This window comes from Gadus chalcogrammus, chromosome 21 (assembly GCF_026213295.1).
Source record: "Gadus chalcogrammus isolate NIFS_2021 chromosome 21, NIFS_Gcha_1.0, whole genome shotgun sequence".
NCBI lineage: Eukaryota > Metazoa > Chordata > Actinopteri > Gadiformes > Gadidae > Gadus > Gadus chalcogrammus.
In genome coordinates this window covers 2,966,199-2,986,551 of record NC_079432.1, presented here as the reverse complement: position 1 = coordinate 2,986,551, position 20,353 = coordinate 2,966,199, and the positions used below count along the sequence as shown (strand labels likewise).

Below are 20,353 nucleotides of genomic sequence, written 5' to 3'. Positions count from 1 at the left end.
ATCAAGAACATCTTTTTGCAAAGATGTTGGTAACATGATAGTGAAGTTCACCTCTGCACACACAAGAGAAACCTCAGCTGAACACTCCGAGTGGGCAGGAAGTTACAGAACGCACCAGCCAGAGCCCGGTCTTCATAACAGGGAGGTAAGGCCACCCTCCCCCTGAACCTACAGCTGCAGGTGAAGTCCCTTCATGAACACAAGACGGGCTTCTCAACCTTCGGGTTGGTTAGGTTAGGGTTCGGGTCCGGGTTAGGGTTAACCTTGCTCCCCGTGTGGCAACAGGTGTGTTTCTACACCTTTGTGTTTCCAGTGGTAAACAAAGAAGACAATATTGTGTCAGTACATTGGTCTAGGCTGGGCGTGGACGGGGTCCTGACGAGCCTGTGGTTACTGAGTGTTCAGAGAGCAGAGGGTGAGCAGGGCGTGGCAATCAAAGGAAGTCCCAGGTTTACTTCCCTGTGCAGATAAGGTGTGCCTTTGAGCCCAACAGGGAAGTCCCGTCTTTGTAGCTCAGTGGGACCACAGATCATACAGAAGGGTTTCATTAACAGTGGACAGGACTCATTTAGTATTTTTAACGGTCAGAGGTACTACCCATCGCCCGCCAGTGCTGGCCCAACCAAGGCGGTCAGACAAATGCGTCATTGACAAGAGAAACTAGATATTTAGTTAGCATAACTTGAATTAACATGAATAGACAATTCAAAAGGAATACGTAACATTATAACCTACACAAGTTAACACAGTGTTGCCATTGTAATGTTGGGGACAACGGATACTGGCAGGTCCACCCAGTTCCCTAAGGGGTTCATGTTGTTGGTACAGTCCACCCTGACCGACCCCTCAGGGGGTGATGTTGGTACAGTCCACCCAGTTCCCTAAGGGTTGATGTTGTGGGTACAGTCCACACAGTCCTGGACACTCAGGGGTTCATGTTGTTGGTACAGTCCATCCTGTCCTTACCCCTAAGTTGGTGATGTTGTTGGTACAGTCCACACAGTCCCGAAACACTCAGGGGTTCATGTTGTTGGTACAGTCCATCCTGTCCTGACCCCTCAGGAGTTGATGTTGGTACAGTCCACCCTTTCCTGACCCCTCAGGGGTTGTTGTTGTTGGTACAGCCCCAATAAAGACATCAAGTCCTCAATCACGGAATCTGGTATCGATAAGCTATCTTAACGTAACATCAGGTGTGACTTAGGGTTAGGGCATTCTGTCATTAAGCAGTGAAACAAAACCACAAGCTGTATTCTTTGGTATTAGTTGTATAGTTATCTAATTGTTAAGTGAGTAGCTTGTTAAATGCTATGTCAGTGGCTGTTGGTGATATGTTAATGTTAATATGTAAGCTATGCAACAGAAAACACCTTAAAAAAACCAGCTATTCTGAGGGTTTTACGTCCAATAGAAAGACGATTTTCTGGTCCCACAACATCCCGGTCACATGAGACAGGAACCCATAACCTTTCACCCCAGCCCTCGGACAGTCCCACTCGACGCAGGCTTTTCCGGTAGGATATCTCCCATGATGCAGGGCTTTCCCGCCCCACCGCAACCCTCGCTGTCCTACCCTCCCACGCGAACCTGCACCCAGTTCCAGATCATCACAGAGGAGGAGGTGACCACCGGTGAGTCACTAGAGAAATGGCGTCAGATGATCTCAAATGGCGAGGTTGTGGGTTCGTAAGCGGAGCTTTGCATATCATTTGACAACAAAAAGAAAAAAAGCGAGCCTTCAGGTGGAGGCCAGCGGCCCGTCCCTCTGTTGTCTCTGTCAACGCGCCGCATTTGAATTGCAAATGGGACGCGAGCCTGAGTTCACCAAACAGCCCTGAAACAACACACTCCCCTTAGACACACTCATCCTGGTGCACACACACACAAAACAGCCAACATGCCTGCAACAACACACTCCCCTTAGCGGACTCATCCTGGTGCACACACACACACAAAACAGCCAACATGCCTGCAACAACACACTCCCCTTAGCGGACTCATCCTGGTGCACACACACACACACACACACACACACACACACACACACACACACACACACACACACACACACACACACACACACACACACACACACACACACACACACACACACACACACACACACACACACACACAAAGCAGCCAACATGCCTGCAACAACACACTCACACACACACTTGCATGAACACACGTCACAATTTCACATGACAAGCAAACCGACACCCACGCACGCATGTACACACACATGTACGGACACACTCGTACGCTAGCCCACAGATGTACATACGCATCTATCACCACACACACACACACACACACACACACACACACACACACACACACACACACACACACACACACACACACTATGCTAGACCGAAGACACACAAACACAGCTCAACCATCATTCGACAGTTAAGTCAGGGGCAGTAAACCGGGCCTTCGCTTCATCCGACCTTTGACCCTATAACCCTGGGCACACATTTCCTCTTCAGTGGCAATCAAACGCTTCCTTTAGTTCAATGATTTGCAATCAACCGATTTCTGTGGCTCACCTTTGAACGGAAGGGTTTCCAAAACGTTTAGGGAAAAATAATATTGGATATTAACAGGACAACTACTAGGTTTCAGTGTGTGATTCAAACTAATTGAATCATAAACTATATTTATATGGACACCCGTAAGTTAATGATTATCTCCTATATTTAGTTGGGATAAGAAGAGTGCTGATAATGATTAACCCGCCTCCCAGCCGGTGGTAAATGACATTCATTAAACAAATCCTTGTTTCTTCTGATATATATATATGTAGTCAAATAACGTGCCCTTATGAAACAGACGATGGGCATTCAGCAGAGCGTAAAGACCCAGCGCTCTCTCGTTGGGAATCTTGGCCTTAATCTGCCGTTCACCAGCGGCACTTTAGTTCTCCCGTCTGATAATTAATCACTGCTTTGCCTTTTTGCATAATCCAGACTGCAACGAGCTGATACAGTGAGAGCACAGTCAGGAGCGGGCGACGCGTCCGACACGGAACCGCCAAGGCCCCAGCCGCTAACATCGCCATGGAAACACACACACACACACACACACACACACACACACACACACACACACACACACACACACACACACACACACACACACACACACACACACACACACACACACACACACACACACACACATTGATATGAAAGTGATTGACTATCGTGCATCTGCGTAGGGTTAGTAGTGTTAGGTAAGTAAGGTTAGTAGGCTGAGGGTTAGTAGGGGTAGGGTTAGTAGAGTTAGTGTTAGTAGGGGTAGGGTTAGTAGGGTTAGTGTTAGTAGGGTGAGGGTTAGTGTTAGTAGGGTTATTGTCAGTAGGGTTAGTGTTAATAGGGGTAGTGTTATTAAGGTTAGTAGGGTTAGTAGGGGTAGGGTTAAGGAGTTTAGGTGTGAAGGGTGTAACAGAGTCCACATGAAGGAGTGAGGACAACATCACAACTCCCCAAAACTAATCTACTAATTACTACTAACTAATATAATATACTGCTGATCTTCAATCAATCAATCCGAATGAGATGATCGGTGTTAAATTGGATTTCTTCTAAATGTCTACATATTAAATCGGCACCAAAAGATCTTCCGTTAAAGCACCGGACATTATTGGAGCGCATCACTGGATGAACTCTCCATTGTTCGCTCCTCTCTGAAGCGCCGCCCCCTTATCCCTGTGGCACCTATGATTGGCTGCACGCCCCGTCCGTCTCCCTACTGGGCGTTGGACCCCGCATCTTATTAGGGACCAGCGAGATTTCTCCATTTTCCAGCTCGTCTGCGGCAACACAGTAACAAACTGGGATTTTTATCACTTCTCTGCACTTGGCGGTATTCTCTGCGAATTGTTAACAATTCATCGCCGCCATTTGGACTGCTTCGCTTTTCTTCTTGCATTTTACTTTCCTGAGGGGAATATCGGCAGAGCTCCACCGAGAAGATCCGCTCAGTCTTTGTTCCTCCGTGGATCGCTCAGCTCTTTGTTGAGGACAGCATGGGAGCGGCTCTCTCCAGGGCGGCGGCGAAGGCAGAGAAGCCGGGAGACGCAGCAGTGTCTCCGGCCAAAGCCAACGGACAGGTCGGTACCATTTCATGTTGATTAATTGATGTCCCATAATTGTCAATTAATGTTTGATTTACCACCACGTGCAGGTTAATCAATGCTACTGTAGTCCATTTGGGCTTTTGGCTCAAACGCACAGCCGTGCGTAATTTTGGATCGATGGGATGGTTAGAATTTCTTCAATATGAGAGATGGGTTAGATGCTCTATAAAACATCCAACCGGTTTATTGTCAAGTATCAACAGTTGACCGCTTTAATTCAAACCATTGACTAAAGTACAGAAAGCTCGGCTCGACGGCACACATTAGGATGGCGATCGGGCGGATGTGTTGTGCGGTCCTGTCGGGTCGAGTCCAGATCTCTCGTCCTTTGTTAGACGAAGCTTTTTTAGTTCCAAAGATGAGCAGAGATTCCAATACTGCATTACTGACATAAGTGTTGAGATCACACATGAACACGAAGCATTTGATCAGTGGTTTGGATTAGAATCCGTCGCTTTATGGACATGAAAAGTTTGATTGAGTAGACAATGGGTGCACCACGCCTTGCGAGGGAGGCTGTGGAGATGCAGCCTCCATCACGTAGAGCTGAGGTCGTCCTGCACTTGGTTCCAAGCAACATGGGTCAAAGGATAACATTACTCTGAAGTGCTTGGTGGTTTTGGGAGTAAAATGCTAATGGATTCCTACCAAGCGTCTGTGTTTTAACGGGCAGATGCCCGCGTTGGCGCTCCGTCGTGGGCAACCGGGCGGGCATGGACCCCTTGCGATGGAGTCGAGGCACTGCGTTAACATCTCTCGGGTCGGGAGCCTGTGTTTTTTTCTTCAATCAGCCGTGTTGATTGAGACAAGCGAGTTTGCAAGGCTCTCCAAACGCTCGCATAGCGATACCGAAAAGAGACTATTGAGAATAAACGGGTTGGAAGTTAAACGCTGGAAACAACCGAACAGCCGGTTCCTCGCGGTGTGGCGGAGGCAGCAGCGTGGTGTCTACCGCCCCCTGCGGTATGAACCAGGTATTAACCCTGTTTCTGTCTGTTTCTGCAGGAAAACGGCCATGTGAAGGCGAACGGGGACTCCTCCCCAGCAGAGGAGCTGCAGGCCAACGGTAAAGCGGCGGTCGAGGAGGTCCAGAAGGAGGAGGAGGTGACGGCCGAGGTGGCGGCTGCTGCCGAGGCGGCGCCGGCCGCTAACGGCGACAAGGTGGAGGGCGAGGCGGCGGAGGGCGAGGCGGAGGTGAAGGCCGACGAGGCGGCCGCCACGCCCTCCTCCAGCACCGAGACCCCCAAGAAGAAGAAGAAGAGGTTCTCCTTCAAGAAGTCCTTCAAGCTGAGCGGCTTCTCCTTGAGGAAGACCAAGAAGGAGACGGGAGAAGGAGGCGAGGAGGAGGCGGCGGGCGAGGAGGAGGCCAAGAAGGAGGCCGCGGACGGGGGCGAGGAGGCCGCGGACGGGGGCGAGGAGGCCAAGCCCGCCGAGGGAGAGGCCGCGGCCTCCTCCGCCGTGGACGGAGGAGAGAAGGTGGAGGAGGAGAAGGCCGCCGGCCCCGCTGAGGCTAAACCCGAAGAGGCTGCGGAGAAGCCGGCGGAGGAGGCCAAAGTGGTGGTGGAGGAGGAGGAGGCCCAGAAGGTGGAGGCTGCCCCTGCAGAGGTGGAGGCCCAGAAGGTGGAGGCCCAGACAGAGGCGGTGGCGTCGGAGGCGGCGGCGGCGGAGGAGTAAACCCCGGCTACCGGACGACGAACCACAACGACGATGGAAGAAGGGAGACGAAGAAGAGATAATCAAAGAACATTCCCCTGTTGGGGTGACGGGCGACGCCATCTTGGCTGAGGAGGACTTGTCGACCACCAGGGATACTTTAAAGCTTTTCTTTCCTTTTCTTTAAGGCCCCATCCCCTTCCCCCCCCCCCCCCCCCCTACACAAAGCCCCCGTGGTCCTGGGGCGGCTTCAGAAACATACAACAGAAAGTCACACTCTGCCATATTTGTTTTGCGTCAGTATTACTTTCTGATTTCCCTCCTTTTATACAGAAATGTAAAACCCTATCAACGTGTATGGAGCGGGCGGGGTAGACGGGTGGGGGTAGATGATGATGATGGGGGGGGGGGGGGGCAGGCCAGGCTATTACCTAGAGAATAGTCTTAGAGGGCCGCCCAACAACACTAAGACCTTTCAACAACCACTAGACTAGATCCTATCCACCTCAACCAGCGCCACCGTAGCGTTACCTTCAGATCCTAGAAATACTAAATATGTAAAGGCTGATTTATGACCTTAGGGAGAGAAAAAGTATGTAAGTATGTATAGGCAGGGTGATTTTAACTGTGATTATATGAGTCTTGAATACACACAGGTTTTGTACCGATCAGATTCATCTGGGGAATAAAAGACGCGAACCAAGCTGTGAGGGGCGTTACTGTTTATATACTGTGGTAATGTTTTAAATACAGCGACCGCTTTTTCAGTCTTTGACAAAATTTATCAGATGCCATGTTTGTAGCATCTCGTCATTTTTCCTTTTGTAAATACAGGAGAAGCTTTGACCAATTTGACGTAGAGATGGAATGTAACTTTGCTTACAAAAAATTGCTATTGAACTCCTCGCTTAAAGGTGTTCTAATTTTCTGTGAGCACACTGAAAGCAAACAATAAATGTGAATAAAATTTGAAAAAAAATGTTTTTTGCCTTTATTCCTGGGTGGGAGAAATTAATTGAATCATAAATGATTGGGTACATTTTGTAAGATAGGAGACTGCCATCTTCAAAATGGAGCGCCAATTGCGCTCCATTTTAAAGTTGATAACATTAAAAATAGTCTTGGAATGGAAATGGACCGAACCCTGAAAGACTTCAGGTAACCGCATGGATGCCGGGACTTAAGCTTTCTTTCTATTAGACCTTCTAGTTACATTGAGAATACTACATTTTAAAGTCCATCGCACCATTAGTGGTGTTATTATGGGATGCAGTATGGAGCACAACAGTGACCGTCCCCATTTGGAACGGCTCTGGTTCAGGAAGTACATTTCACATTCATTTTCTCTGATATTAGAGAGGTTGCTAAGACAGTGTATATAAAAAAAGGAATGTAGTGCTTTTTAAATGCGAATAAAAAATGGTTTACATACACTTTTCTTTAACTTGTGGCATCTACAGGAGCATATACCTTCGTTCAAAATCCCTTGGCTCGCGGTATGCGTTTGGACGGTAACGACATGGCTTTTTAGCAAACCCTCCATGCAGAATATGAATGGGAATTTCAAATGTCTGACCACAGAAACTCTTTAAAAGAGACGTTTTAGTTTCACCTAGTGGATGCGTCAAGTCTAAAACACAGACCCACTGCTCAGTTATCACTTCAATAGAGGACCAACAAGGACCTCGTACAACCCACTGCTCACCTCAGATGGTGTGTTCACCTCCTGAACGGCTGATGACCTCATGCTCTGACGGTTGACGTCATTAAGAACAGAAACCACCTGCAAAAGACATTTCGACCAGGGGCCAGAAGGGGTCAGCAAAACTCCATATATTATAAATATTATCTCGCGCTAGCTAGAGTGTAAATGTAGTCGTTATACTTAAATCACTACAGTTTAGTATACATATTAAAATGTGCTATAATGTTGGTGTAGTTCTTCTGAAGACACTAGACTGTAGTATAAATATTTACATGCTATAATGTTTAATGTAGTCGTTGTAAGAATGGAATTAACCAGAAAAAAACCTTGAACTTGAAAAGTCTGCAACCTGAGAGACTTTCGGCACAGGAGAAAGAAAGGTTTGAAATTCTTCGGAAAACGTAGACGCCTCCATTTTTCTTACTTTGGATAGATGAAACTCTCCAACAGGTCGGTAATGACCGTGTTTAAAGGCCTGGGTCCACACGATGTCCCTCTACCCCCATGCCTTACCGACCCCAGACCGTGAAGCAGGCCTACCTATGATGTGAGCTTCAGTGTTGGTCCTGGTGGGGGGTGATAAGGGAGCCCGTAGGGGTCTGTGTGTTGGCTTCCCTCCTTCAGACTACTGATAAGAACTGAACGTCTGGGCTCTCAGCTGTTCCACTAAAGCAGCGGATTGCCGACTCTCTAGCTCCCCCCGGGGGCGGACGCTTACACAAGAATAACGTACACGATATTATCAAATCTTTTATTATTAAATGCTAAATATCAACGTTATCATCAAATTACAGGGCTGTTGCACATTTCAACTACGTGATCATTTTTACTCTAAAAAAACCCCATTACATTTATTTTCCAGAAAAGGAAGAGAAATATTTAAAGGCGACATATTATACCAACATTATACCGAGAGTGTGATTAGCCGTTTTGAAAACATGCCTCTTCTGACATCACAAGTGGGCGTGGCCAGCACACTAGATGGACTCACCCACTTGTGATGTCAGAAGAGGCAGGTTTTCAAAACGCCTTGTATCAGCTAATCCCACTCACACCCGGTGGTATAATATGTCACCTTTGACCCTGAGTATTGGGACATATTAGGGAGTGTGGGAGCAAACCATTTACTTCAATAATAAATATCATGCTTCAGATCTGTAGTGGGCGGAGCTCCGACAGCAGTGGGCGTAAGGAGGGACTTTCAAAATAAAAGTCTCCAAAAATCAGGCAGTGCTGGCCGGCTCAGTCTTCACACTGGAGAGAGAACGAACACACATACACACAAAATATTATGTCTATACAGAAGATTATAATCAGTTATTCATGAATCCATGTCTGAGTCACTGAATAAGTTCAGACGTCCACTAGTGTAAATGTAGTAGATGGGATGTTGTCGTCTGGTTGTGACAGGGTTAATGTGGTTGTGACAGGGTTAATGTGGCGGTGACAGGGTTAATGTGGTTGTGACAGGGTTAATGCGGCGGTGACAGGGTTAGTGCGGCGGTGACAGGGTTAATGTGGTTGTGACAGGGTTAATGTGGCGGTGACAGGCTGCAGGTGGTCACCTCTTGGTGTCCATCTTCTCATCAGTAGCTTCTTTCGTTTGTTCCTCTTCCATGACGTCTGGAGGGACGAAAAGGTGCGCGGTTGTTAAGTTTACAGGCATTTTATTTGCAAAAAGAAAAAGGACGGTCACTGAGAGGCGCTCGTCTGGGTTAGGGTCAGACCTCCACTCGGAGACCCAGCTGGGGTCACCGCACACATCTAGTATCACCATGACCACCACCCCTCTGCCCCAAGCCCCGCCCATCCCTCTAGGAAGGCCCCCGATTGGACCTCGGACTGACCGGGTTTCTTGTCCTCCAGCTCCTCCTCCACTCGGGGTCGCTTGGCTCCCTTCTTGTGATTGGCTGCGTTCCTCCTAGCTCCTCCCTCTCCCTCGTCCTCAGAGTCGGAGAACTCCTCGTCACACACGATCCTTTTGTCTGAGGCGCGGACTACACACACACACACACACACACACACACACACACCATCAGTATGGAGCTGCAGAAGGAGAAGACCCTACAGTTGGCCCTCAGAGACTCAGAAAGGCCCTCGGAGACAGTGAGGGCCCTCAAAGAGGACGCAAGGCTCACTGGAGACACGCGTGTCGGGGTCGTCTGCGTCCTCGTCCACGATGTCGTCGGGGATGGCGTCCTCTGGCACCGCCTGCATCTGGACGCCCGGCGCGTGCGGCAGCATCCGCAGGTTCTCAAACAACCGCTGCCTGCAGGAGCCAATCACAACGGCCAGATCAAAACCGCTGCCTGCAGGAGCCAATTACAACGGCCAGATCAAAACCGCTGCCTGCAGGAGCCAATCACAACGCCCAGATCGAAACCGCTGCCTGCAGGAGCCAATCACAACGGCCCGATCAAAACCGCTGCCTGCAGGAGCCAATTACAACGGCCAGATCAAAACCGCTGCCTGCAGGAGCCAATCACAACGCCCAGATCGAAACCGCTGCCTGCAGGAGCCAATCACAACGGCCCGATCAAAACCGCTGCCTGCAGGAGCCAATCACAACACCAGGATCAAAACCGCTGCCTGCAGGAGCCAATGAAAACTCCTGATCTACACCCAAGATGTTCAACCGATCAAATGCTGATGTTATCGTACCCCTAATGGGTCCCATGCTACGGTCCTAAACACTGTGACCCTAACAGAACGCGCTGGCCGAGCTCTGACACCATCAGAGGAACCGGAGCCTCACTTGATCTTGTCCGTGTACTCGGTCGTGTTCTGGTTGGTCATGTTGGACGGGCTGATGTGCAGCTTGAAGTCCGGTCCGAAGTACTCAAAGTAGTCGTTGTACGGGAGTTCTGGAGAAAGAGAGAACCTCGTTAGTTCAGGAGACACAGAACCTCGTTAGCTCAGGGGAAACAGAACCTCGTTAGTTCGGGAGACACAGAACCACGTTAGCAGACTCTCACAACACTGGTCTGAAGCAGAACTCGGGCCAATCAAACGATCAACATATCAGATTATAAGGCGGGCTTCCATCTATTATGGGATGTTGATGGACCCACCGTCGGGGATCTCGGTATCCAGGGCGACGGCCGTCTCGTAGGTCCAGCAGCGGGCCACGTTCCTGATGGTGTAGCCCCCGCCCCCCAGCATCAGCATGGGCAGGTTGAACGACTTCATGTACTCCACACAGCGGGCGTGACCTGGGGGGGGGGGGGGGTTCACCGCACAGGGGGAGTCAGACACTGAACGTCCCGGGGCCCCCAGAGCTGTCCAGGGCCCCCAGAGCTGTCCAGGGCCCCCAGAGCTGTCCGGGGCCCCCAGCGGCCCAGGTCAGTGCTTACCACGGATGGACAGGTTGAAGCAGCCCAGACGGTCTCCAGAGAGCGAGTCGGCCCCACACTGCAGCACCACCGCACTGGGCTGGTACATCTCCATCACCTTGGCCATCACCTGCACCCAACACCCCACCCACATGTTAACATCACCTGCACCCAACACCCCACCCACATGTTAACATCACCTGCACCCAACACCCACCCACATGTTAACATAACCTGCACCCAACACCCCACCCACATGTTAACATCACCTACACCCAACACCCCACCCACATGTTAACATGACCTACACCCAACACCCCACCCACATGTTAGCATCACCTACACCCAACACCCACCCACATGTTAACATAACCTACACCCAACACCCACCCACATGTTAACATAACCTGCACCCAACACCCCACCCACATGTTAGCATCACCTACACCCAACACCCCACCCACATGTTAACATCACCTGCACCCAACACCCCACCCACATGTTAACATCACCTACACCCAACACCCCACCCACATGATAACATCACCTACACCCAACACCCCACCCACATGTTAACATCACCTACACCCAACACCCCACCCACATGATAACATCACCTACACCCAACACCCCACCCACATGTTAACATCACCTACACCCAACACCCCTCCCACATGTTAGCATCACCTACACCCCACCCACATGATAACATCACCTACACCCAACACCCCACCCACATGTTAACATCACCTACACCCCACCCACATGTTAACATCACCTACACCCAACACCCCACCCACATGTTAACATCACCTACACCCCACCCACATGTTAACATCACCTACACCCAACACCCCACCCACATGTTAGCATCACCTGCACCCAACAACCCACCCACATGTTAACATCACCTACACCCAACACCCCACCCACATGTTAACATCACCTACACCCAACACCCCACCCACATGTTAACATCACCTACACCCAACACCCCACCCACATGTTAGCATCACCTACACCCAACACCCCACCCACATGTTAACATCACCTGCACCCAACACCCCACCCACATGTTAACATCACCTACACCCAACACCCCACCCACATGTTAACATCACCTGCACCCAACACCCCACCCACATGTTAACATCACCCACACCCAACACCCCACCCACATGTTAATAACACCTACAGGTGTGATGTTAACATGTGGGTGTAGGTGTTGTTAACATGTGGGTGGGTGTTGGGTGTAGGTGATGTTAACATGTGGGTGGGGTGTTGGGTGTAGGTGATGTTAACATGTGGGTGGGTGTTGGGTGTAGGTGATGTTAACATGTGGGTGGGTGTTGGGTGTAGGTGATGTTAACATGTGGGTGGGGTGATGGGTGTAGGTGATGTTAACATGTGGGTGGGGTGATGGGTGTAGGTGATGTTAACATGTGGGTGGGGTGTTGGGTGTAGGTGATGTTAACATGTGGGTGGGGTGATGGGTGTAGGTGATGTTAACATGTGGGTGGGGTGATGGGTGCAGGTGATGTTAACATGTGGGTGGGGTGTTGGGTGTAGGTGATGTTAACATGTGGGTGGGGTGATGGGTGTAGGTGATGTTAACATGTGGGTGGGGTGTTGGGTGTAGGTGATGTTAACATGTGGGTGGGGTGTTGGGTGTAGGTGATGTTAACATGTGGGTGGGGTGATGGGTGTAGGTGATGTTAACATGTGGGTGGGGTGATGGGTGCAGGTGATGTTAACATGTGGGTGGGGTGTTGGGTGTAGGTGATGTTAACATGTGGGTGGGGTGTTGGGTGTAGGTGATGTTAACATGTGGGTGGGGTGTTGGGTGTAGGTGATAACCCACATGTTAACAACACCTACATGTTAACATCACCTACACCCAACACCCCACCCACATGTTAACATCACCTGCACCCAACACCCCACCCACATGTTAACATCACCCCACCCACATGATAGGATCACCTACACCCAAAACTAGGTGTGCAACGGATCAAAAAACTCACGGTTCGGATCGTTCCTCGGATCAAGAGTCACGGATCGGATCATTTTTCGGATCAGCAAAAAAAATAAAAAAATAGCGTTTGTGATTGCTTTAGCCCGGTCTGATTGTGGAAGAAGGGGCTGCTTAAATGCCGCGGTGATTAGCGGTTGTTGAGCCGCTTTCGGTTTCACTCCTGTCAGTGAAACACCGGGGTGATGTCGCTGTAAATGCGTGGCCATGCTCGATGTGTTTTTCTTTATGTTGGCAATAGCTATGTCAGCTACGTGTTACGTCTGTGTGGTAACCTAGGCGACAGGTTTGTGTGGCAGCGCGAGTATGGAAACAGACGTAGCACTGGAGGCAGCAGTTATCGTTACAGTAGTCACCGAAGTCTAGCCTACTTTTATTTTCCATGCCCACTGTTCTTCATGTTGTACGCTGAGGACAATAAATCACAACGAGCCATAGGACTGTTTGCTTATTGAAAAGGGAACTGTTGCGGACTTTTACCCAGAGCGTGTTAAGTAGCTCTGTCCCTGGAACTAGCAGGAATGGTTACGGCTGTGTGTGGACTGAACATGCGCAATTTTTTTTTTCATAAATCAATCCGCGGATCATGCGTGTGCCGAACCAAAATAGATGATCCGAACGGATCACGGATCAATGATGATCCGTTGCACCCCTACCCAAAACCCCACCCACATGTTAGCATCACCTACACCCAACCCACCCACATGTTAGCATCACCTACACCCAACACCCCACCCACCCACATGTTAACATCTCCTACACCCAACCCACAACCACATGTTAACACCCCCCCCCCCCCACACACACACACACACACTTGGACCAGTACTAGGCCCCCCAACTAGGACTAGTTCTAGACCCCCTGACACACACCCACCCACACCCACCCACCCACCCCCCCCCAGGAGGTCCTACTCACGGGTTTGAAGATCTGCTCGTAGGACAGGTCATCGATGCCGTCCCTCAGGGGGAAGTTGACAGCGTAGTACTTCCCCTTCCCTGCTCCAATGTCCTGAGAGAGGAGGCGGGACCCCGGGAGGCCAATCAGGGTCAGGTACGTTCGACAAGTCAAGGCCTTCGTAACAACGATGAACCCCCCCGCCCCTCAGCCAGCGCCTACGGAACACTTTTATACAGAGGGCTTTTATTGTGAAGAGCCGTAGCAGGGACCCACCCGCAGGTCGCCGGTGCCGGGGAAGTACTCCCCGTACTTGTGGAAGGAGACGGTCATGACGCGGTCGGTGGTGTAGAAGGCCTCCTCCACGCCGTCGCCGTGGTGGATGTCGATGTCGATGTACAGCACCCTCTGGTGGTACCTGAGGGCAGCACAGGACAATTAAATAGCCTGTATAGGCATTTTCACCAATTTGAGTTTATGCAATTGAAAAAAAAAAAACGTATGCTACAAAACAAGCATCTTTATTTTATTTTAATGGATGTTATATCTAACAATAAATGAGGGAGGAAAGCAGGAAAAAAAGAATTTGCCATACGGCCGCCGAGCCCTGCTCTAGACACAGGAAGCCTCCTCTGTAGTTCTCTTTATTACTCTAGACACAGGGTTAGAGGTCCTGGTCCACCCTGTGGACCTCTAGTCCTGGACCTCCAGTCCTGGTCCACCCTGGGGGACCTCTAGTCCTGGTCCACCCTGGGGGACCTCCAGTCCTGGTCCTCTAGTCCTGGTCCACCCTGGGGGACCTCCAGTCCTGGGGGAGGCAGCGGGACTCACTTGAGCAGCTCCAGGATGGCCAGCACGATGTCGTTGACGTAGCAGAACCCCGAGGCCTCCGACTTCTTGGCGTGGTGGAGGCCGCCCGCCCAGTTGATGGCGATGTCCGTCTGCTGTCGGTTCAGCTTCACCGCCCCCGCTGGAGAGAACACAACCCCTCCCGCTGTCATACACTACCCCCAGGGATACACTGCCCCCCCCCAGGGATACACTGCCCCCTGGGATACACTACCCCCTGGGATACACTGCCCCCTGGGATACACGTCCACTTGGGATACACTTCCCGTCGTAAAGCGGGACACTATTTAGGGAACGAGCCAGGAAGGGGAGAGGGGATTCACTGATCATGCAGCGTGACTCTCGGCATGTCGTGGATCGATCAGATAATGGTCCCACGGCACGGCCGAGAACAGGTTAGCTGTGGTCACGGCTTAATGCAGGGGTTCCACAGCCTGCCCTCTAGTGGTCAGAAATGAGATGATATGGGTTTTACAAAGAAAACGTCCCCATCGCTGAGTACACCAAGCTGTCCTCAGTGTACTGATCAGCATGGGCCGCTCAATGCGAGGCAGATGAGAGCTCTGCTTCATGGATACTACCCAGGAGATGGGTCCAGAAGGGGCTTTAGAGACAACGGGCTTATTTTTTGTACTTGATGGAAGTCTGTTTACCTTCCCTACAAGAGTTTTGTACTTTGTTAACGCATAATAATAATTAAAAGAAAATAGTAATAATTATATCATTTTTTTATACATTGGTAATCAAGGCGGGGCCCTATTGTTGTTAAAGGTCCCCTGGCATGCCACCAGGTGTGGTGTGATTGGCCGGTACCAGCCGTTTTGGAAATCTGCCCCTTATGACATCACAGGTGGGCGTGTCCACCTAATCACACCACACCTGGTGTCAAGCCATGGGCCCTTTAAGGCGGCCGCCCTAACCATACAGTGTTGGGGGAAACACTGGATGAATAACAACAGCACGCTGTGATTCACTCACCAGCGGATCCTCCCGAGGACAGCTGGCAGAACTCGTACAGACCGTCGAACACGGGGCAGTCCTCGCCCACGTTGACTGGAGGGACACAGGAAGGCAGAACACTACTGTAATATACCGTACACTACTGTAGCCTGTACTGTAGACTGTGGTACAATATACTGTATACTGTAGGCTGTAATACAATATACTGTATACTGTACTGTAGACAGTAGTACAATATACTGTACTGTAGGCTGTAATACATTTTTTGTTTCTTGGGATGATGCTAGTCAGCTAGCAGTTGTCTTTTGCAAATTATATATGAATTATAGTTGGCAAGAGTTGGCTAGCAGTTTTTTGTGACAGATATACGATAGCTAGCCTGAATTAGCTTACAGCGCTGCATCTGCTTGCTGTACTCAGACATGTTGTCCGGCCGGATGGACTTGAGGAACTTGATGTAGTCGTCACTGTGGTACTTGGTCATCTCCTCCAGCGTGGCTTTGTGCGGTCGCTGGATCACAAAACAAACTTATTAGATTCTAGATTCATTATTCTATTGACTCATCAATCAAACACATTCTATCTAGAGTGGCTTAAGAATGATCAAGCGATATGCCTGCAGGGAGACAGGTCATTGAGGAGCAGGCAGGGGTAAGACAGTACAGAGACAGGTCATTGAGGAGCAGGTAGGGGTTAGACAGTACAGAGACAGGTCATTAAGGTGCAGGTAGGGGTTAGACAGTACAGAGACAGGTCATTAAGGAGCAGGTAGGGGTTAGACAGTACAGAGACAGGTCATAAAGGAGCAGGTAGGGGTTAGACAGTACAGAGACAGGTCATTAAGGAGCAGGTAGGGGTCAGAGGGCTAGCACTGAGGGATGCCTATAGGTAGACTGGACACTGGGGGTCGAACCCATAACTTCTCGGGGGCTAAACCCCCTAGTCAGAATCCGTGTCACATGGAATAATCCATGGTATCAGTGCAGAAAGGTATCGAATAGAGGGACTCACGTAGATCTCCATCTTCCTGTAGAGGCCGTAGTTCAGCAGCAGGTTGTGGGTCATGCGGATGCGGTGCGGTTTCATGGGGTGTCCCTGCCCGTAGTAGTAGTTCCCCATGTCGCCTTCAAACAGCAGATGGGCAAAACCACACTTTCACAAACCCCTCGACCATGATGGCTCCCTGCCCACTGCCCAGGCTTCAAACCCTGCTTATAGCTCACGGACTAACAACATTAATATCTGTTAGGGTTACCAATCATATCTGTGTGGTGGACATTTGATACAGCACACATCGCTCTATCCATAAAATTGTAATTAATGAGTTTAATAATAAGGAAAACCCTTATCTTTTGTTGATATCAACGGTCGTTGTCATCACATCATCCCTTCTTTAATGATAGTAGTCAAGGTTCAAATCAGATTAAAGATGTTGAAGGAGAGTGTAAATCTCAACACATGTGTTACATGTTATGAAGGAGAGTAAACACCGTTGGTCGACTTAGCATGTAAGCTAAGTGCTATTAGCCTTCCTCAATCAGCCCCACTAGCACGACGGCTGACCAGCATGACCCTGATCCTGAACCCGCAGGATACTGCTCAGGTCCCGACACAGAAAAATCACCTACCGTCGTAGTAGTAGCACACCTTCTTCTTGGTCCCACCCGCGGTACTGAACGCCATGTTTATCTCAGCTTCTTCCCGAACTGACGCTCAAACTGAGCGGCGGGGATAGATGACGACAAAGCGGCGGAGTGGGAGGGGCATACGGTGACGTAGAGCGTGGCGGCACCGCCCCCTGCATAAAGCCGTAGTGTTTCAAAAGCTTGTGTTTCTGTTTCATAGCCCAACTTTATGCCTTCTATGCTTAAAACCTATTGCTTACAGTCCATAGTTTAAAAACAAATCAGTGTTATACAGTCTATGGTTCAAATCTATTTTGAAAGGTTCAAATCTATTCTGAACAGAATGTGGTACAAATGTAGATGATCTATTGTAGGCTATTGCCACCTGAATTTGACATCACCTGAATAACCTGAATATTATACTAATCTTTTCATTAGGGTAAAGATAAACACAACTAATTACATTGTATATAGCGAAACTACCCTTTAAACACCATTACTATATAAACCACAATAAATGTGACACAAGAAATATCAAACTTGTAGATTTCCTGATAATTTAAAGCGAATGTCAGCATCAGCTCCTATAACATTACATTACACATTAGTTTTAGACTATAGATTCTAGACACACGTTATAACTTTAGATTTAGATACACCTTACCTTTACAATCTAGATTCTAGATATACGCACTTACCCTTCTCTAGATACATGTTCACTTCCCGCTCTCGGTACTAAAAAGACCTTAACTTTACACTCGAGATTCGCACATAGGTTCTAGGTACAACTTCACTTTACACCCACTCTAGATTCTAGATACACTTTAACTTTATACTCTAGATACACTTTAACTTTATACTCTAGATACACTTTAACTTTACACTCTAGATTTTAGACACTTTAACTTTACACTCTGGATTCTAGATACACTTTAACTTTCTAGGTTTTAGATACAGCCTTCAGTGGATATGCTTGACCTTGGTGTGATGTCCAAGTTGAAGATCTTCTCCTGCTTCTGCTCCTAAGTTGGTGAAAAACATCAATTCAGAGTTCGGCACGAGCAGATTTAAATGTTCTTTTATTAAAACATTTTTTTTAACAACACACTTATGATACAGAGTGAATATTTTCAAATAAACTGACATAATTCCACCCTGACCCGATGAGGAAGTTTAGTAGTGCCGCTTTATCTTCGCCAAATGACTGAAAGGCCAAACATCTGAGTACCAAAGCTAAGTACATCAAAAAGCGACAAAGTTACGAAACAAGTGTTGAGTCTTCCAAGCCTCAAAAAAACTCCCGGACATGATTTTGATGTCTAAAGTTTGACTCTTTTGTCACTTAACTTGTGGCCGATAGGCAACGCAGAACATAACAGCAGCCATCCATGGAAATCAATTGCAAGTGGGGTACAACAGATTGAAGTAACTTTGTGTCGATGGAGTGAAACGACAGACAGGACGCCCTCAACTCACCATAGCCATGGAAACGCTGGTGCATGCACAAATGAATCGTTAAAACAAGAAAATCATATAAAATAAGGTTTACATTTTCCACTTACCGATTCATTGTGACTTTTCATTGGGAATTACGACTTTTTTAAAAGCTGTTAAGCATCATAGCATGAATGTCAGCGAATGCTTATCTTTCAGAAAGCAGTCAAAGATCAGAATCTCTTTCGCATTTCAGACCCATTCAGTTTTCCCAACAGCGGACGAAGACGGGGACCACAACTTTATTCACGGTTCAATAGAAGCTTTGTGTCAAACTTCTTGCCACCTTCACCCAACGTAAACAAAAAAAAACTGAAGTCCCCCAAAGTGATCCTCTTTTAATATTTGGTCACGGCTGCAACGACGAACCCCGTCAAAGTGCTCGATCCTCCGAATGTCTGTCCCTGGCGTTGGCCAGCAGGGTTCCCCTCCAGAGGTCAGGGCCAGTCGAAGGTCCGCCCCGTGATCTGGTAGAACTTCTGGTTGAACGGGTGGAAGAAGCGGCGCAGCTTCTCCACCACGGAGGCGTCCACGGCGGGGTGCGTGCGGCCCTTGCTGCCCGCCAGGCACTTGTTGAACAGCAGGCTGAAGCGCAGGCAGTAGAAGCCGCGCGTGGCGTTGAAGTACAGGTTGGAGCGGCTGATGGCCGCCGGCAGGTGGAGGAAGCGCTCCACCAGCTGCAGCTCGGGCAGCGGGTCGCTGATCAGCCGGTCGCCGTCCACCACGTGGAGCTGCTCCGCGGGGAAGTAGTGCAGCCAGCGCTCCAGGTGGTGGGTGTAGATGCTGGTGCGCACCGCCTTGTACTTGGTGTTCACCTCGCAGGTGGCCTCGTCCACCGCCAGCTCCTCGAACTTGTGGTAGGTCTTGTTCTTGCGCTCCTTGCCCTCCAGGACCTGCGTGTAGTCGGACACGGCCCGGGTCGTGGGCTCACGCACGATCACCAGCAGCTTGATGGAGGAGTTCATCTTGAAGATACGCTCGGGAACCTGGGAGGATATTAGGTATTAGAAAGAGCCGGAGGACCTAGAAACTAAAGATCTAAAGAGGACCTAGAAACTAAAGATCTAAAGAGGACCTAGAAACTAAAGACCTAAAGAGGACCTAGAAACTAAAGACCTAAAGAGGACCTAGAAACTAAAGACTTAAAGAGGTGAGGAACTAGAATTTGAAGACCGAAAGAGGTGAGGATCTAGAAACGAAAGACTTAATGAAGTGCATACCTAGAAATTAAAGACCTAAAGAAGTGAGGACCTAGAAACTAAAGACCTAAAGAGGTGAGGTCCTAGAAACTAAAGACAAAAGAGGTGAGGACCTAGAAACTAAAGACCTAAAGAGGTGAGGTCCTAGAAACTAAAGACAAAAGAGGTGAGGACCTAGAAACTAAAGACCTAAAGAGGTGAGGACCTAGAAACTAAAAACCTAAAGAAGTGAGGACCTAGAAACTAAAGACCTAAAGAAGTGAGGACCTAGAAACTAAAGACCTAAAGAGGTGAGGACCTAGAAATGAAAGACCTAAAGTAGTCAGCACCTAAGACCTTAAGAATTGTGGACCTAAAGAAGTCCGGACTTGAAGAAGTGAGGACCTAAAAAGCAAAGACCCACCTCCTCTGTGATGAAGTATGCAGGGCTCTTCTCGATGGTGATCTGGTGGGGGAAAG

General features: G+C 49.1%; 3 protein-coding genes across 4 annotated transcripts in view; 1 reads left to right on the top strand and 2 right to left on the bottom strand.

Annotated features, from left to right (window-relative positions):
* The first annotated feature begins 3,769 nt into the window (after nt 1–3,769).
* LOC130374784 (myristoylated alanine-rich C-kinase substrate-like) lies at nt 3,770–6,010 on the top strand. Its single transcript, XM_056581735.1, has 2 exons — nt 3,770–4,120; nt 5,153–6,010. The coding sequence occupies exons 1-2, from the start codon at nt 4,037–4,039 to the stop codon at nt 5,819–5,821; spliced, it is 753 nt and encodes a 250-aa protein (XP_056437710.1). The 5' UTR covers nt 3,770–4,036; the 3' UTR covers nt 5,822–6,010.
* A 2,232-nt stretch (nt 6,011–8,242) lies between these two features.
* Nucleotides 8,243–17,314, bottom strand: LOC130374654 (histone deacetylase 2). 2 transcript variants are annotated; one of them, XR_008893641.1, is made up of 15 exons: nt 17,205–17,314; nt 16,588–16,700; nt 15,970–16,087; nt 15,595–15,669; nt 14,599–14,737; nt 14,044–14,185; nt 13,789–13,881; nt 10,859–10,967; nt 10,577–10,717; nt 10,261–10,369; nt 9,644–9,774; nt 9,353–9,502; nt 9,071–9,128; nt 8,535–8,759; nt 8,243–8,447 (listed from the first exon to the last, which is right to left on the bottom strand). XR_008893641.1 is itself a non-coding variant. In XM_056581583.1 (14 exons), the coding sequence occupies exons 1-14, from the start codon at nt 17,257–17,259 to the stop codon at nt 8,729–8,731; spliced, it is 1,464 nt and encodes a 487-aa protein (XP_056437558.1). In that variant the 5' UTR covers nt 17,260–17,314; the 3' UTR covers nt 8,243–8,728. The 2 variants fall into 2 exon arrangements, 1 of the variants encoding a protein (XP_056437558.1); XM_056581583.1 differs by having other exon boundaries at nt 8,243–8,759.
* A 775-nt stretch (nt 17,315–18,089) lies between these two features.
* Nucleotides 18,090–20,353, bottom strand: part of LOC130374883 (heparan sulfate glucosamine 3-O-sulfotransferase 5-like) — a 2,862-nt gene continuing 598 nt past the window's right edge. The window contains exons 2-3 of the mRNA XM_056581861.1: nt 20,298–20,351; nt 18,090–19,681 (exon numbers count right to left, since the gene is read on the bottom strand). Of these exons, the coding sequence (XP_056437836.1) occupies nt 19,133–19,681; nt 20,298–20,351 (603 nt within the window). The 3' untranslated portion in view covers nt 18,090–19,132. The remainder of the gene's footprint in view (nt 19,682–20,297; nt 20,352–20,353) is intronic.

Bases quoted from the DNA above. Each gene is read 5' to 3' on its own strand.
- LOC130374784 (XM_056581735.1), top strand. From the start codon at position 4,037: ATGGGAGCGGCTCTCTCCAGGGCGGCGGCGAAGGCAGAGAAGCCGGGA. The intron at 4,121-5,152 runs GTCGGTACCATT...CTGTTTCTGCAG, and splicing joins CGGCCAAAGCCAACGGACAG to GAAAACGGCCATGTGAAGGC.
- LOC130374654 (XM_056581583.1), bottom strand. From the start codon at position 17,259: ATGGCGTTCAGTACCGCGGGTGGGACCAAGAAGAAGGTGTGCTACTAC. The intron at 16,701-17,204 runs GTAGGTGATTTT...TGCTGTTTGAAG, and splicing joins GGTGTGCTACTACTACGACG to GCGACATGGGGAACTACTAC. The intron at 9,129-9,352 runs GTCAGTCCGAGG...TCGTCCCTCCAG, and splicing joins GCTGGAGGACAAGAAACCCG to ACGTCATGGAAGAGGAACAA.